At 46.1% G+C, this 17,734-nt stretch overlaps 1 protein-coding gene across 7 annotated transcripts in view; it reads right to left on the reverse strand.

The window, feature by feature from the left end:
- BACH2 (BTB domain and CNC homolog 2) overlaps positions 1-17,734 on the reverse strand; it is a 391,493-nt gene continuing 373,759 nt past the window's right edge. For all 7 annotated transcript variants that reach the window (XM_044924298.2, XM_006055353.4, XM_044924299.2 and 4 more), the window contains 2 exons: positions 10,032-10,238; positions 1-2,464 (listed from right to left, as the gene is read on the reverse strand). In XM_044924298.2, the coding sequence (XP_044780233.2) occupies positions 1,979-2,464; positions 10,032-10,238 (693 nt within the window). In that variant the 3' untranslated portion in view covers positions 1-1,978. The remainder of the gene's footprint in view (positions 2,465-10,031; positions 10,239-17,734) is intronic.

The following is a 17,734-nucleotide window of genomic DNA, read 5'->3' on the forward strand; positions in this document are numbered from 1 at the left end:
TTTCACATGCAGCTTTAATATCGTCCAAACAATGGCACAAATGAAGAAACAAAATCAACCATCTAGTCCCCATGGCCCACCACCCCACCCCCACATTAAACTGTTCGGGACTCCTCCCCGCAGCCAAGCTGGAGGACCCACAGGAAAGGGGGTGCTGACCTCTCCCCCAACACAGGCTTCAAGGGGTCTGCACCCCTTCCTGTAAACGCAGCCAGGGGCCCACACGCCCCCTGAGCCAAGGGAAGCCACTCTCTGTGGGTTGCAAGCCAATAAGTTTTTTGCAGCAAAAGAAGGAAATCATCATCAGGAGAGAGTAGGGAGGTGCGTGGTGGGGGTGAGGGGCAGGGAGGGCTCCTGGACGCATTGTGTCCAAAGCCTCAGATGAAATCTGCCTTCAGACCAAGAGAATTGGTGGGAAAACCTCAGGATGCAACTTAAAGCATTTGGAGAAAGAAGGGAGAAAGAAATGCTTTTGTCTGCGCCAGGAACAGACATCAGGCTACAACTGTCCTGCTCTCTCCTACTTGGGCAGGGCCAGCGGCATTAACCCCAGGATGCCGCATAAAAGTGGGACCCCCAGGGCGATGACTCAAACCCCCTCAGGTGAGTCCCAGGGGAGGCAGGTCTGGGGCTGGGTGGCCAAGCAGCCAAGTCCTTTGACGGAGAAGTTCCTACTTGTCCTGTACATCCAGAGCAGGCAGAGGCCTGGGGCAGTGTTGAAATGAATGGGACTTACTCCCTGTCTGAGAAACCAGTTCTAACTTGGTATCTAGGAGCCAAAGCCTGCTGAGTTCCAGTATAACATGACGATTCCCGCTGTTTCAATGCACTTTCCAGTGAGATGTCCAAACTCTTTCCCCCCTTAGAAATCTGAACATCAACTCTGAACTCTCTGCATTTTAACTTTGCTTAGGAAAAGGTGGGGAGGAGGTGAGATATAAAAATATTCAAGCAGATTATTGTCTACATCCTAGGATGAATTCATTATTTGGCAAGATTGTTTTTCTTACATAATTATCACCTGAGTGCTTTTTTTTTTTTTTTAATTAGCTGTTTTACTTTTTGAAGAGCAAAGAATATACAGTTTACTTGAGTTATACTGAAGTGACAACTTCATATAAGAAAATAGGTTTGACCCAAAACTCAGTGCAAGTGGCAAAGTTGACCTTGACTGTACAGTATCCGCAAAAAAAAAACCAAAAAAAAAAAAAAACAAAAAAAAAAACAACCCATGATACTCAACTGGCACCGTCTGACAGTGCCCAAATCAAACCAAACCAACAAAAAAATAAAAGGTCTGAAATAAAATGTCAAAGAAAGCTTCCAACACTGAATTCTGTCCATAAATAAGCACAACTTCAACTGTGAAGCAAGAAAAACGACCAGGTTAACAGTTACAAACCGGTTCTAGCATCGGAGACAAAAGAAGAGGAATGTTGGAACCTGTTTATAAACGAGAAACCAAGTTTCCAGTTTTAGGATGAGAAAATTGAGGCATGCAGGACTTTTGCATATGGAGAGAGATAATATATTTCATATATATTATATATATAATATGTACAGTCTAGCTATAAAACTTTGATGTGTATAGAAGCTGTCTTCCATGAAAAAAGTTGAACATTCAGAAGAAATTCCTGAGATAGGGTTTGTGACATGGGCCACTGAGAAAAGAAATCCGTGGTTGGGTCCTAGAGGTGTTATAATCTATCCCTGTAAAGACTGAAATGAACCCACAGACAGACAGCGTTGCCACTGTCGTCTTTCCTTGCCTGAACAAGGGGTAGCACCATTGTGAAGGTAACTATATGTTGCTCCTGCTTGAAGGGAGGAGAGAATACTAAGAAACAGTATTGCTGCTAAGACCGCTGTAGTGTGCACCAGATTCCTTCTCGGTTCTTCCAGACGACAGACGAACAGCACCGCAGCCTGACCCAAGGACACCTGTGTGGGAGAGGGCTGAGAACTTGGCGGCAGGCCGTCACTGGGTGTAATCTTTCCTGGGTTGTTCATCCGTTGTACACTTATCAGTCATTTCCTGGCAGAAGTCCACGGTCACCGTTTGGCTTCTGGGTTCCAGGGGAGGCCCTCTCTCAGAGAAGGTCCCTGGGTCAGTGCCTTCCAGCCTCCGAGCAGAAGTACAGTTCTCTGAGGCATTGCTGGGGGCCCAGGGGGGGCCGGGGGCCGCTGCCCCCTGCTCTAAGCAGCAGGGTGCACTTTCCCCCACCACGCACTGAGGGGCGGCAAGGTTCTGCTCCACGCTCAGGGGTGTGGGGTTAATACTGGGGGCTGTGGGAAGACCCACGGGTCTGAGGACAGGGCAGTACCGATGCAGGGCCTGGATCTGCTCGGGGCTCTGGATGTCTCGGCAGACTTCCTGGGAGAGGCAAGAGAAGTTGTCCAGCAGTTCTCCCATGCATGCTTTCAGCTGATTCCTCTCTGACAACAGCTTCTCTTTCTCACACACCTGGATAAGACAGGAAAAAGAGGCATACTGAAAAGCAGAGACATTACTTTGCCAACAAAGGTCCGTCTAGTCAAGGCTATGGTTTTTCCAGTGGTCATGTATGGATGTGAGAGTTGGACTGTGAAGAAAGCTGAGCGCTGAAGAATTGATGCTTTTGAACTGTGGTGTTGGAAGAAGACTCTTGAGAGTCCCTTGGACTGCAAGGAGATCCAACTAGTCCATTCTGAAGGAGATCAGCCCTGGGATTTCTTTGGAAGGAATGATGCTAAAGCTGAAACTCCAGGACTTTGGCCACCTCATGCGAAGAGTTGACTCATTGGAAACGATTTTGATGCTGGGAGGGACTGGGGCCAGGAGGAGAAGGGGACAAAAGAGGATGAGATGGCTGGATGGCATCACTGACTCGATGGACGTGAGTCTGAGTGAACTCCAGGAGTTGGTGAGGGACAGGGAGGCCTGGCGTGCTGCAATTCATGGGGTTACAAAGAGTCGGACACGACTGAGCGACTCAACTGAACTGAACTGATCCAGCCTGAATGGGAGGAGCTGATACCCTGTGTTCTGTGGGGGGTTCCTACTTCAGTTTTTTGCATCCTACATTAGAGTGTAACTCAAGAATGACTGCGGCTTCCCCAGTGCCTCAGCGATAAAGAATCTGCCTGCAATGCACGAGCCACAGGAGACATAGGTTCAAACCCTATGTCAGGAAGATCCCCTGGAGGAGGGCATTGCAACTCACTCTATTATTCTTGCCTGGACAATCCCATGGACAGAGGAGCCTCGTGGGCTATAATCCATGGGGTCGCAAAGAGTTGGACATGACTGAAGGAACTTGGCACACATGCATTCATGAATGACTAGGTCAGAATCTAGAAACTTAAAAGCTCCCTATCCATATTTTCGCCATGTCTCCCATCTGAGCAGCCCACTGAGATGTGCCAGCATCCCTGACACCTTCCCTGTGGCAGTTCTTCATCCTTTTCTGAGGCTTAGCCAAAAAAGTGAAAGTTGCTCAGTCTTGTCCGACTCTTTGCGACCCCATGGGCTATATATAGTCCATGGAATTCTCCAGGCCAGAATACTGGAGTGGGTAGCTGTTCCCTTCTCTAGGGGATCTTCCCAGCCCAGGGATTGAACCCAGGTCTCCTCCATTGCAGGTAGATTCTTCATCAGCTGAGCCACCAGGGAAGCCCTGGCCAAGCAACCAGCAAAGTCTCCACCCACCAGAAAACTGTAGACAATCAAGGTTCCAGTTTCCTGGTATTTTGGGTTTGAAGAGAATCAACTGGAAAACTCTCAGTTTCCAACCTTATAGTTGAAAATCTCCCCCAGATACATTAGCGTTTGATTTCTGAAGGTCAAAAGTAACTGACCAATTCCAACTATAAGACATTCTGTAAAAAGGCAAAACTATAGAGACACAAAAAGATCAGTATCTGCCAGGGGCTGGAGTTGGGGAGGGAGGTAAGAATAACTGAAACACAAAGGATTTTTAGGGCATGCAACACATCACTGTCATAGCAAATACATATCATTATACATTTGTCCAAACTCCCAGAACATACAACATCAAGAATGACCCCTAAGGCAAATTATGGACTTTGAGTGATTACAATGTATCAATACAGACTCACCAACTGTAACAAACACACCATTCTGAGAAGACTGTGAGTGAGCAGAGGGAAGGAGCAGGTGGGAACTCTTATTTTCCCTTTAATTTTTCTGTGAACCTAAAACTTCTCTAAAAATGCAAGTCTATTAAAAAAAAACATTAAAATTGCAAAAAAAATTCAACTACTGAAGTTTCTTATGGTTCACCCTATATCAGCACGCTCTTGGCCTTTGCAGCAGATGGACTGAACACAACGAGTCCTCCTATGATGGCTGAGGACTATGTAGTGAGTCTCAAGTACCCAGTCTCTCTGGACATGGAAAGTGCCCACAGAGGTGCTAAGACAGGCTTAGTGTACTAGCCCAGGGTTCTGAGATGTTCTCCTCAGAGAAGATGCCATATAGACTCTAGTGTTACTAAAATTCATCACCCTACCAGAGAGATGAATGTGGTCATAACTATCTGTGACAGGACAGAACATAAGGAATCTCCCTGAGACACACTGCTGTGAAATGGATGGAGAGACGGGACATTTGAAGGGGTGCGAAGTGAGTCCTGACCCTTTGCAAGGGTACGCTGAGGGCTGAGGAGTGGATGAGAGAGGACAGGAAAGAGAGAGAGAAGAGGGAAGAGGGAAGAGAGAGAGCCAGAGATTGAGAGAGAGCGAGAGGAGAGTGAGGCAAACATATGACCACGGGGTCTCCTACATGGGAGCTGCACGTGCTGAAACACGAATGCAATCTGGCAGGCAGCATGGGCATGTGTGTCGGAGATAGAGATTTACACGGAAAAGGGCACCTGCTAAAATATTTATAAATTTATCAGGAAAACATGTTTTAAAGATGAAAAATAAACAGATGTACAAGTGCAACTTGAGAGAGAAATACATTTTGTGAGTTTGCAAAAGCAGAGTGAGTGCCATGCGGGAGACCAGTGGGAGTGAGTGGGCGGGACCAGCCTGTGGACACCGCCCCCCAGCGGGCTGGTGGCAGTGGAGGTACGGAATAAACACACCCGGAGGGCTCCCAAGGAAAGGACATCTTACACCAGTAGCTGTGCAACTTGGACCTCCTTCCCCGGACCTGCAACTCAGCAAACTGAGAGGGAACACCACCCCCGGTCTCAATTCTGCCACATCTTCTTGGCCAAGTCACCTACCCCTCAACGCCCACCGACCTGCAACATGTCCTGGGCCACTTTCTAGAAGGAAGAAAACGAAATGCTGCCTGTGGCAGTGTTTTGGCTCTCTGCAGGAAAGGCCGTGTAAATCAGGCCTCGGTTAACAGCAGGATGCTTTAACTCACAGGTGTACTGTGGATGCGCACATGACACTCGCATTCCATGGGGAACGTAGCACATTATTCAAGGGGTTTCCAAAAGGCAAGGGGAGAACTAGGAGATGCCCTCTGGTTTCAGCTGAGCAATATCAGCACAGAGCTCTAAGTTTCTGCCCGGTGTGTGGCTTAGACTTTTTCCATTTGTTCAGTATGACATAAGTACACAGAGAAGAGATCTAATTACAAAAAATTAGGCATTTCTCAAATATGGGTCATTAGATTTATTCCTGTACCTGGAAAAGAGCGCAGGGCCAGAATTACCATAGGCATATGCTTAAGGCTTTATGGCTTATCCCCAGCAGGCCCAGCCTCGCCTGAGTACCTAGCTAAGCCAAGCAGGCTTCCAGAAGACCCACACTCACCAGCAGCAGTATCTGGCTTCCTGATGTCAGCTTAAATTAAACATTTTTTGTTGCTGTTGTTACATGTGTGTGCTTGGTCGCTCAGTTGTGTCCAATTCTTTGGGACCCCATGGATTGTAGCCCTCCAGGCTCCTCTGCCCATGGGATTCTCCAGGCAAGAATACTGGAGTGGGTTGCCATGCCCTCCTCCAGGGGATCTTTCCGGCCCAGGAATTGAATCTGCCTTTCAGACATTTCCTGCATTGGCGGGAGGGTTCTTTACCACTAGCGCCACCTGGGAAGCCTCATCGTTGTTGTTGTTAGAACAACATTAAAGAAAAATTTGAAAAAAGAAGGAATTTTCAATCCCAGGACTCAGTCACAATTTCCAATACATTTTAGGGCAACAGACATTTCCTGAGAGGCTTCAGTGGGCTTGCACTGGAGACTCAGAGATCGTCAAGACTGTTCTTGTCATGAGCAATCTATAGTCTAGGCCCGGGATTGAGGAGACAGACAGATACACAGATAATGCAAGACTAATGTGATAAGTACAAAGTCAGATGTCAGAAAGGGCTCCGAGGACAGAGACTCAGCCTCACCAAAGACTCAGGAAAGGGGTTTCTAGGAGGAGACAGTAACCTGACTTTTAAGGAACAAAAGACACAGATAAGAAAACAGTTGAGGACTGTCCCAGGTAGAGGAGACACAGCCGAGGCAGGAACACAGAGATGCAGACAGCAGGAGATGGGGCTGAGGGAAGTGCACCGAGTTTGACTTTCTTGGGGGTCCAGTTCCAGGAAGGGAGTGGAAGGTGACACTAGAGGGGTAGACTGAGTCACAGACAGCACAGTGCATCTTGTTGAGGAACCTGGCCTTTATCGTGTAGGTGATGGGAGCTGCTGAACATGCGTAAATCTTCCCTGGTTGGTGGGTGTTAATTAGATTAAAAAGAAAACAAAACATGATGTCCAGGACTATCTTGAGAACCGGTAACATTAAAATTTTTTTCTTTAATTTTTTAATTGCTTTACAATCCTGTGTTAGTTTCTGCTGCATAGCAACGTGAATCAGCTATACCTATACATATATCCCCTCCCTTTAGCCTCATTCCCATCCCCCACTCCCATCTTATCCCTGTAGGTTGTCACAGAGCACTGAGCTGAGCCCCCTGTGCTGTACAGCAGCCTCCCACTAGCTGTCTATTTCATACATGGTAGTGGAGATATGTAAGTGCTACTCTCTTGGTTCACCCCACCCTCTCCTTCCCCCACTGTCTCCACAAGTCCAGACAACAAGTAACATTTATTCAAAGTTTCTCAAGTGGGTCTTAGGAAGCATCACTATGAACAAAGCTAGTGGAGGTGATGGAATTCCAGTTGAGCTCTTTCAAATCCTGGAAGATGATGCTGTGAAAGTGCTGCACTCAATATGCCAGCTAATCTGGAAAACTCAGCAGTGGCCACAGGACCAGAAAAGATCAGTTTTCATTCCAATCCCAAAGAAAGGCAATGCCAAAGAATGCTCAAACTACCACACGATTGCACTCATCTCACACGCTAGCAAAGTAATGTTCAAAATTCTCCAAGCCAGGCTTCAACAGTACATGAACCGTGAACTTCCAGATGTTCAAGCTGGATTTAGAAAAGGCAGAGGAACCAGAGATCAAATTGCCAACATCAGCTGGATCACCAAAAAAACAAGAGAGTTCTAGAAAAACATCTATTTCTGCTTTATTGACTATGCCAAAGTCTTTGTGTGGATCATAACAAACTGTGGAAAATTCTTCAAGAGATGGGAATACCAGATCACCTGACCTGCCTCCTGAGAAATCTGTATGCAGGTCAAGAAGCAACAGTGAGAACTGGATATGGAACAACGGACTGGTTCCAAACTGGGAAAGGAGTATGTCAAGGCTGTATATTGTCACCCTGCTTATTTAACTTACATGCAGAGTACATCACGAGAAATGCTGGACTAGATGAAGCACAAGCTGGAATCAAGATTGCTGGGAGAAATATCAATAACTTCAGATATGCAGATGACACCACACTTATGGCAGAAAGCGAAGAACTAAAGAGCCTCTTGATGAAAGTGGAAGAGGGGAGTGAAAAAGTTGGCTTAAAACTCAACATTCAGAAAACGAAGATCATGGCATCTGGTCCCATCACTTCATGGCAAATAGATGGGGAAACAATGGAAACTGAGAGACTTTATTTTTTGGGCTCCAAAATCATAGCAGATGTTGACTGCAGCCGTGAAATTAAAAGACACTTGCTCCTTGGAAGAAAAATTATGACCAACCTAGACAGCACATTAAAAAGCAGAGACATTACTTTGCCGACAAAGGTCTGTCTAGTCAAAGCTATTTTTTTTTCCAGCAGTCATGTATGGATGTGAGAGCTAGACCATAAAGAAAGCCGAGTGCCGAAGAATTGATGCTTTTGAACTGTGGTGTTGGAGAAGACTCTTGAGAGTCTCTTGGACTGCAAGGAGATCCAACCAGTCCATCCTAAAGGAGATCAGTCCTGGGTGTTCATTGGAAGGACTGATGCTAAAACTGAAACTCCAATACTTTGACCACCTGATGCAAAGAACGGACTCATTTGAAAAGACTCTGATGCTGGGAAAGATTGAAGGAGGGAGGAGAAGGGAATGACAGAGGATGAGATGGCTGGATGGCATCACCAACTCGATGGACATGAGTTTGAGTAAGCTCCAGGAGTTGGTGATGGCCAGGGAAGCCTGGCATACTGCAGTCCATGGGGTCGTGAAGAGTCGGACACAACTGAGTGACTAAACTGAACTGAACCTGAACTCTCAAATGTCTTATGCTCTTAGGTTCTCATTAGGACATTGGCTTACCATGAGGCAAAGGACTGTCATGTATAGCCTGAGGACCCAAACTCAGGTCATGACCACAGTACGTGGCCTCCCTCTTCTTCAGGCTGCCACAGACATGGGACCTGGGATGAATTTCTAGGATTGGGCCAGCAATGAATGAGCTGAATGAGGCTCAAGGGTACAGTCAGGAACCAGAAGCCACTTGGATTTACTTCCTGTAGCTTAAGGTTGCTGATCCAGAAGGGAATGCAGACTACTGAGTGAGGGGGAGGCTTGAAAGATCAAACAATAGTCCCAGAGACAAAAGACTCCCAGGCACAGGAAGAGGTGACAACCACTCAGAGGCAGAAGTGCAGAATTCAGGACCCCAGGGCTGCTGAAGGGCTTCAGGAGATCAGGTGGCTGAGCGGCCCCTGGTGGCAGGCTGGAGTCCTGCCCCTAACCTACACCTCCGTGGGAGGCAGGAGAAAGTGCAATAACAAGATCTGGGATCAGACAACCAGACTTGCTTTCAAGCTCCATCACATGGTGGGGAGTTACCAAACCTCTCTGCACTCTGGTTTCCTTCTCTGTGAATGGAGATAAAGTAGTACTTAAATCATAGGACTGATGTGAAGATTACATGCAACATCTACAGAAAGAGACCAGAATAATACCTGATCCACATATGCAGCAATAAATGTTAGCTCTAGACTCACGTTGAATGGAAAATAAGAAGAATTACCTCTACAGGAGGGAAGGAATGGTAGTTTCAGATTAGCAGAGGCAAGCTATTATACACAGGATGGATGAACAACGAGGTCCTAGTATATGGCACAGGGAACTACATTCAGTATCCTATGACAAACCATAATGGAAAAGAATATGAAAAAGTATATGCATATAACTGAGTCACCTTGCTGTACAAAAGAAACTAACACAACACTGTAAATCAATTAGACTTCAAAAAAAAAAAAAAAAAAAAGAATCACCTCTAAACGAATGTGAAAGTGAAAGTTACTCAGTGTTGTCCAACTCTTTGCGACCCCATGCACTATACAGTCCATGGCATTCTCCAGGCCAGAATACTGGAGTGGGTAGCCTCTCTCTTCTGCAGGTGATGTTCCCAACACAGGGATCGAATGCATTGCAGGAAGATTCTTTACCAGCTGAGCCACCGGGGAAGTTGGTGGTTTGAGCACACCCAGGGACGACTGCCCCTGTGAGCTATACAAATGGCTAAGATATAAAATACTGACACACAATCACACAGCCGCATAGACACACATATATTACAGATGTAAAGCTATTATTTTTTAAGAACTCCTTTAAAAATCAATGCGAATGTCCCTGAATGGTGGCCCTTCTCTCTGCCTGTCTGGCCTTTGCTACTGAAAGTCTGCATCAGTCTTGGTCATTCCAGGTTGCTGACAGCAAAGGGCGAGCCAACTCACCAGTTTGCGGATTTCACATTCTAAGTTCTGAATACAGTCCAGCTTCCTCTTGCGGCAGCGCTGGGCGGCGATGCGGTTTTTGCTGCGCCGGCGGACATCGTGAATGAACTCTAACTGCTCCGACGTCAGCTTGTGCATCTTGATCATCATCTGGAAGTCATTCCTCGGAAGGTCTGTGATTTGATCGACAGGAAATGGAAGTTTGACCTGCAACCAAGAATAACAGAACATGATTATGGCAGCTGGATTTTATAGTTTTCATTCTGGAGAGTGGAACATCAAAAAATGGTAAAATCTCCTTTTTAATGATGACCAAGTACTATGAAAACGACTGAAGCAAGCAGTGATGATTCTTTCCTGTTTCAAATATAAATAGGATGAAATATTCAGACAAACATAATGTGAGCACACACATATTATGATGTGGTTATCATTCCTGAGATCTTAGGAGCAAACAGCATGGAAACAATGGAAAATGTATACACTGTCATGGCCACAGCACTTTTGTAAGCAGGGCTCTACAATTAGTTGAAACCCACTCCTATTGAGCCTCAACTCAGTGAAGTAACAATTTATAGACAGACATCATCAGAGGAATCATCTAAAACACTTGAATTAAGAGAGCCCTGTACACCCTGGAGATGCTGGAAAGAAGAAACAGTCGGTGTGATGTGCAGTTGCAGCAGCGTAAGGGAGACAGACATAGGGAGAGAACCTGGCGAGGCTACATCATTGCGATCTAGGAGTTAGAACTGGCTTTTAGTCCTTCCTGCCAGACTTGAGACTTCAGGCTGGTCACCATACTTTTCTGAGCCCCAGTTTCCTCATCTGCAAAATGGGGCATGCTTTTTAGCTGCACAGTGCTATTATATACCCATGAGGCACTATGGATTTTTGGAAAATAAAATGGACCATGCTCTCACATTTTCTTTTACAATGTGATGCTGACCTTCCTCTGTCAAAAGGTGGAATGCATGTTCCTGCCTTTGGACCAAAACAATGAAATGGGAGTAACCCATGTAACTTCTGAGGTGACATCATAAGACCTGTACGGTATCTTCTTAGGCCTCTTAGATCAGGGCCGACCTCAGGCTGTGGACCAGCAACCTCCTGACAGACCAGCAGCAGCATTTGATCAGAAATAAAAGGCACAATAAATGTAATGCGCTTGAATCATCCAGAAACCATCTTCCCCACAATCAGTCTGTGGAAAAATTATCTTCCACAAAATCGGTCCCTGGTGCCAAAAAGGTTGGGGACCACTATCTAAGACTGTGCTCTCTTTAGGACACATTGTGGAGAGGCCCAGGTAGAGAGGAACTGAGGTCTCCAGCCAACAGTCAGCATCACCTCATCAGTCCCATGAATGAGCCACCTTGGATGAGGATCCTCCAGGCCCAGGCAAACCTCCAGAGGTTGCCTCCTGCCAACATCTGACTTAAACCCCACGAGATATTCTGAGCCAGGCATGCTCAGATGGGCCACTTCTGAATTCCAGACCCACAGAAACAATGAGAAATGTTAAATGACTGTTCGAAGCTACAAAGTTTTGGGGTGATTTGTTGCATGGGTGCGTGCTAAGTCTCTTTAGCTGTGTCTGACTCTTTGACCCTATAGACCATAGACCACCAGGCTTCTCTGTCCACGGGATTCTCCTGGCAAGAATACTGGAGAGGGTCGCCATGCTCTCCTCCAGGGGTTCTTCCCCACCCAGGGATAGAACCGACATCTCTTACATCTCCTGCATTGGCAGGGAGGTTCTTTACCGCTAGTGCCACCTGGGAAGCCCTGGGATGATTTGTTACGCAGCAACAAATCATTGATGCAGATACTGTTTTCAGCAAGAGTCTCACTTTCAAATTCTTATAAATCAAGGAAAAGGTGAGCATCCTCCAAAGAATCCTTCTTTAGCATTTAGCAGAGAACCAACGTTCTCTCGAGCTTCCTCAGCACCCACAAGATAGAGAACACAGACCTGCACCTTCCAGCAGTCTGCCACTGCCCCCTTCAGGACTCCCTATGAGGCAGAGACTTCAGGAGTCAGCTCTGGTCCCGTCCAGAAGCTTCTGGATGTGGAAGGTTGAGTGTTGCTTGGCCAAGACACAGTGTTTCCCAGCTCAGGGGCTGAGTGCCTGCTTAACACGAGCATCTGCTTTGGGTACACCAGCAGATGGAGCTATAAACCTAAACTTCGTTCAGGCTCTAGCCCAGCGCTGTCCAATGCAAACAACGTGAGCTGCCAGTGGGATTGTTACGCCTTCTAGTAGCCACGTTAAAGGAAGTGAAAAGAAAACAGGTGACACTAATTTTAATAATATACCAAATAGAACCTAATGTAGCTAAAATATTATCAACAGTAATCAGCATAAAATTAATGAGATATTTCACTTTTGGGGGGATACCACATTTTCAAAACCTGAGGTGCATTTTATACTTGGGTGTGCCTCACCATTCAGACTAGCCTCATTTCCAGTGCTCAGTAGCCACATGCGGCGTGTGCCTCCCGTACTGGACAGCATAACTTTAGCAGACAGAACAAGTCGACTCGAGTGAACTTGGATAACCAGAGGAACAGACAGGCCATTCTGGGTTTAATTGATCAAAATCCTTTTGGTGAAGAAATAGCCCTTAGTTAGTATTCAGAACCTACAGGGTTATGTCTGGGTCGTTCAGGGGAGTGAGAGGAAGATCTTTAATCCTGAGCTCAGGCTTTTGCTTTGGTTGCATCAGAGGCAGACAGACCCTGAGTGAGTCTGGACCCTGGCATTTGTGGTTACTTAATCCCCTGGCACAAAGGCAATCTTAGTAAATGATCATCTGCCTTCCTGCGGCTGGGTGCGACGGCTCAGTCAGGTTTCTTCATAGCTCTGAGCCTGTGAGACGTGGCATTTGCTGAAGGCTCCCGATGGGTGCTCTGATTGAACTTCCATAGGGCAACCTCTGTCCCATGACAGCTGTCCAGTGCTGGCTCAGGAGAGCAGAAATCACCACAGTGTGCATAAGAGCACAGTCGGCTCAGCCCTGCTCCAGCCGCTAATGACGGCGGTCAGCACAAACAGCTCCTTGTTATGGGCCCGGCAAAGGGCTTTGTCCACAGGCCGTGTTTGCACAGGGCTTATAATGATACGAAAGAATGTTTGATTTCCCTTTTATATGCCTTGGATAACAAACAGACTCAGATCCTGGACAGTACCTACACAACACAGAGGTCTGTCTATTGGGCACACGGATGTCCCCACACCAGGCAGCAGGCGTGTTTTCACAGCAGGCATGACAATGCTTTGGGCCTCACGGCGTCTCCCCCTCTGCTGACAACAAAGCAATTCTGCTGATGCTCTACATTTTCAGACAGAATATATACCTATGGCTCAGGCCACAGGGAAAGTCACAAGGCCTTCTATACCAAGGGCTACTGTATTTAACATTCTCTAGACAGCCCATATGAAAAATAAACCACTATGGTAACAGCACCGAGGTTGACAGGAAAGAGGAAAAATCAACAATGCTGGTTTCAAAGTCCTTGAAGCAAAAGGCCATATAACTTTTCAGCAGAGCTGTTGCAACTCAAGCTGCTTTGCAGAGGTTGAAGGAAAATTGTCCGCTATAGACTCTTCCATGTGAAAAAAATCCCCCCAGCCCCAACTACTCTGGTCTCTTTCTAAAGTGTGCTGCGATCCCCTCAAGCAAGGGAGGGATTACCCCAACTACCAAAGGGAAGCCCCTGACATCGTTCTTGGAAAGGTGTGGCAGAAACCTTACCACAGCTATTCGCCAATTTCAGGGTAGGAAGTTCTAAACTGACGGGCATCTTCCCTGGAGATAAATGTCAGCCACAGACCCACTGAGGAGCTGGGAAAACGTTCCTTTCCCAGGCTGGAAGGCACCCACCTATTCCTCAAATGGGCTCAAAAGTCAGCTAAAGTGACTTGGCCTTGGACACTGAGAAGGCTGAGGCCCTCCTGCTTTTCTTCCGGCAAACTTTTCCAACTCAAATAGACCCAATAGGGCTTCACATCTTATTTACTGTCCCTCCACCCACTGATTCCTCCAGGATTTCACTTCTCAGAGGTGACAGTTTTCATTCCCCAGACCCTCATAAATAGTGAGGTGACGGGATGCAAAGTCCAGCGAACCAGCAGCATCACCTGTTAAGCGGCCAGCCTGCGGCTACATTCAGTGATCAGTCATGCATGAGGCTCAGCATAGAGGCACAGAAAGCTGACCAGGCTGTTTAGAAGGGTGAGGGCCCAAGGGGTTCAGGAAGCCCATGGTCTCTTTAGACAGGTGGTGCCCCAGCTTGGGATCCCAGTGGAGACTCACTCTGGGTGTCAGGGGCATCTTGGCTTGTCTCATCCTCTAAGGACCACGGTGGAGGATGTTTTCACCTGGGACTCACTCTGGGCTGGGTCAGTATTAACCAGAGGAGGGGATTTTACTCCTGGGGTCTCCAGCTCTGGAGCCGATGGTGAAATGAGTGGCCCCTGCGGTGCAGGTAACCTCTGGCCCCAAGGGCTGACAAAAATGGGAAGAGGCTGTGACATTTGGACAGTGAATGAAGCTTAAATATTCCTCCTCAGGGGCCTGACCACGGGATGCTGCCAGCTAGACCCCAGGGGCTGGCGCTTCTTTCTCACCAGGCAGAAATCAGCTGTTCTCTTTCTCTCTCCTGCCAACACCTACCCTGGTTCTACCGCCCAAACAACATCCCCTCTCTTCCAGTGAAACAAAAATATCATTTAAGAATTGTATGAGAAATATAACTTCTAGCAGCAAATTCAATTACGAGACCAAAGAGAAAAGAATTCCCACTCCCAAACATCAACACTCCTGGGTTTCCCAGTGACCTTGGCCGCCTGGCACGCTTGTCACAGGCTGGTGATCAGCCGGTACTCTGGCTACCTCACCTTGCCATGCCTCTCAATACACATCTCACTTGCCTGATGTCTTTGGTGTGCTGGATGGGGGCTACTGGAGAGGCAGGACAGAGATGCAAATGTTGCAGAAAAAAGGCGAAAAGAAGCACCTCTTTGGTCTAGAGATCCCAACTAGAAGCACCAGCCCCTGGGGTCAAGCTTCAATCCTATCTCTTTCTTCGTTTCACGATTAGATGCTGAGCAGAAGCTGCAGGAATTGGATCCTCTTAGCAGTACCCTGAGGATCTTAACAGCACAGTCACTTCTCCAAAACCTGTAACATTTATGCTGTTTAAAAAAAAAATGTTCTAGCTGTGCTGAGCGGCATGTGAGATACAGTTCTCTGACCAGGGGTCAAACCCACACCCCCTGCATTGGAAGCCCAGAGTCTTAACCACTGAACCTCCAGGGAAGTCCCTAACACAAATGCTCTTGAAAGCCCCTCAGATCCCTGTGAGCTGTCTGGGGATCTGATGCCCTGTGGGCTGACGATTCCAGTCCTCTTTGAGCCGGGCAGATGCCAAAGACAAAACCTCCTCTGCCAAAGACAAGCTTCTCACACAACTGTCCTTCTAACCTCTGATCTCGCCGTCCAGTTTCTGGAACAAACACAGGACATCTAGAATTTGGTTGTGATGCTACAATTACTGAGCAGTGTGATCCCAGGCAAGTCTTTTCCTGCTCTGTCCTGAAGTTCTTTGAGGATCTGGGAGTCCGAGGGATTCAACAGCGGTCCTACTTAGCTTACAGGGTTGCCATGAAGAAAAAAATTAGATAACAGATGGAGAAAGTGCTCTGAAAAGTTGGAACTGCCTTATAATTACGAAGTGTTACTAACGGGAGCAGTAGTTGTAGCAGTAGCATTAGTGTTTCAGTTTGTCCACCACCTTTCTTTGTCACAAAGTTTCTTCTTTTGGTCATACGGCATGCTTTGGAGTTCCAGATGCTAAGAGTCTTTCTAGCCAACACGAAAACATTGTGTTCATTCGAAATATGGCTGACTTCCATGCTGCCCAGAATGGTTTTCGTTTTATTAAGCAGACCGACTACAGTTACTTTTAAAAAGATTTCTGATTCAACAAGCCACAAAAACGCTGTAAAATCTTTATATCCAACATATGTCTGGAAGTCAACATCTGGGTGGAAGAGTTAGAGTCAGACATGGCTCTTTGATAACACTTCAGTGTTTGTTCTGGACCTTACTTCTCCCTGCCCTCACACATCCACAAGAATACACGTACATGCAGCATCCTCATATGCTTTTACCACTCTTGATATGAAGCGTGTTAATAAAACAAATCCAACTAATCAATGCCTTTGACTATGCAAATAAACTGTCTTCCTGCTGCTTCTTTATTAAAATCTACAGTTAATGCTTGTGGTACAAAACTATTCACTAAGACTCTTACTACTTGGCACATGCTTGTGACTTTTCAATAATTTTCAAATTCTAAAAGCAAACCTGTAAACCACAATGAGGTACTATACCACTAGAACGACTATATAAAAAAAGGACAATAACAAATGTTGATGAGGGTGCAGAGAAACTGGATTCCTCATACAAGGCTGGTGGGAATATAAAATGGCTCAGTTACCTTGGAAAACAGCCCAGTAGTTCCTCAAAAGGCTAAACTTAGAGTTATCATATGATTTAGCTATTCCACTCCTTGGTATATGAGAAGAATTGAAAATATATGTCTACAAAAAACCTGAACACAAATACTCTTCATGGCATAATCAATAATAGCCCCCAAATGGGAATAACCTAGCATCCCTCAACCAATGAATGGATCAACAAAATTAGTGTATTTACATAGTGGAATATTATTCAGCAATAAAAAGAAGTGAAGAACAAATACATGATAATGTGCCAGGTGGATACAGTGATAGCAAGAAGGAACCTTGAAAACATGCTAAGTGATGAAGCAAGACACAAAAGGCCACGTGGCTAGATTCTACTGAAATGAAACATCTGGAATGGGCAAATCTACTGAAGACAAAGGTATATTAGTAATTTCTCGGGGTGAGGCAGAGAAGGCAATGGCAACCCACTCCAGGACTCTTGCCTGGAAAACCCCATGGACGGAGGAGCCTGGTAGGCTGCAGTCCATGGGGTCGTGAAGAGTTGGACACGACTGAGCGACTTCACTTTCACGCATTGGAGAAGGAAATGGCAACCCACTCCAGTGTTCTTGCCTGGAGAATCCCAGGGACGGGGGAGCCTGGTGGGCTGCCGTCTATGGGGTCGCACAGAGTCGGACCCGACTGAAGCGACTTAGCAGCAGCAGCACCAGCTTGGGGTAAGGGAAGAGGGGAATGAGAAGTGATTGCTACTGGATATTGTTATTTCTTTTTTTGAGGTGATGAAAATATTCTGGGATTAGACACTGTAATGGTCCTACAACTTTATGAATCATTAAAAACCACTGAATTGTTCACATTAACAGAGTGAATTTTATGGTATATCAATTGTATTTCAATTAAAACAAAAACCTGTGTGATATATGTACACAGAAATCAAACATTATAGGAATACACAGAAATAAATCTTTCCCTATATTCCCTCTCTCCCTGCCTCCCATTTCATCTTATTATCTATACTGCTCTTATTGTTTATAATATATTTATAAAGTAAACTAGGACCATGTTATGTATACGGTTTGTTACTTTTTTCACTTAATATGACCTATTCATTTTTTCATAATTGGAAGTAAGAAAAAAAATTCCCACGTTGACTTTTTAGGTATGAAGGCATGAAGTCATGAAGAAATATACTGATCACTTGATTAC

Source organism: Bubalus bubalis, chromosome 10 (genome assembly GCF_019923935.1).
Source record: "Bubalus bubalis isolate 160015118507 breed Murrah chromosome 10, NDDB_SH_1, whole genome shotgun sequence".
Taxonomy (NCBI): domain Eukaryota; kingdom Metazoa; phylum Chordata; class Mammalia; order Artiodactyla; family Bovidae; genus Bubalus; species Bubalus bubalis.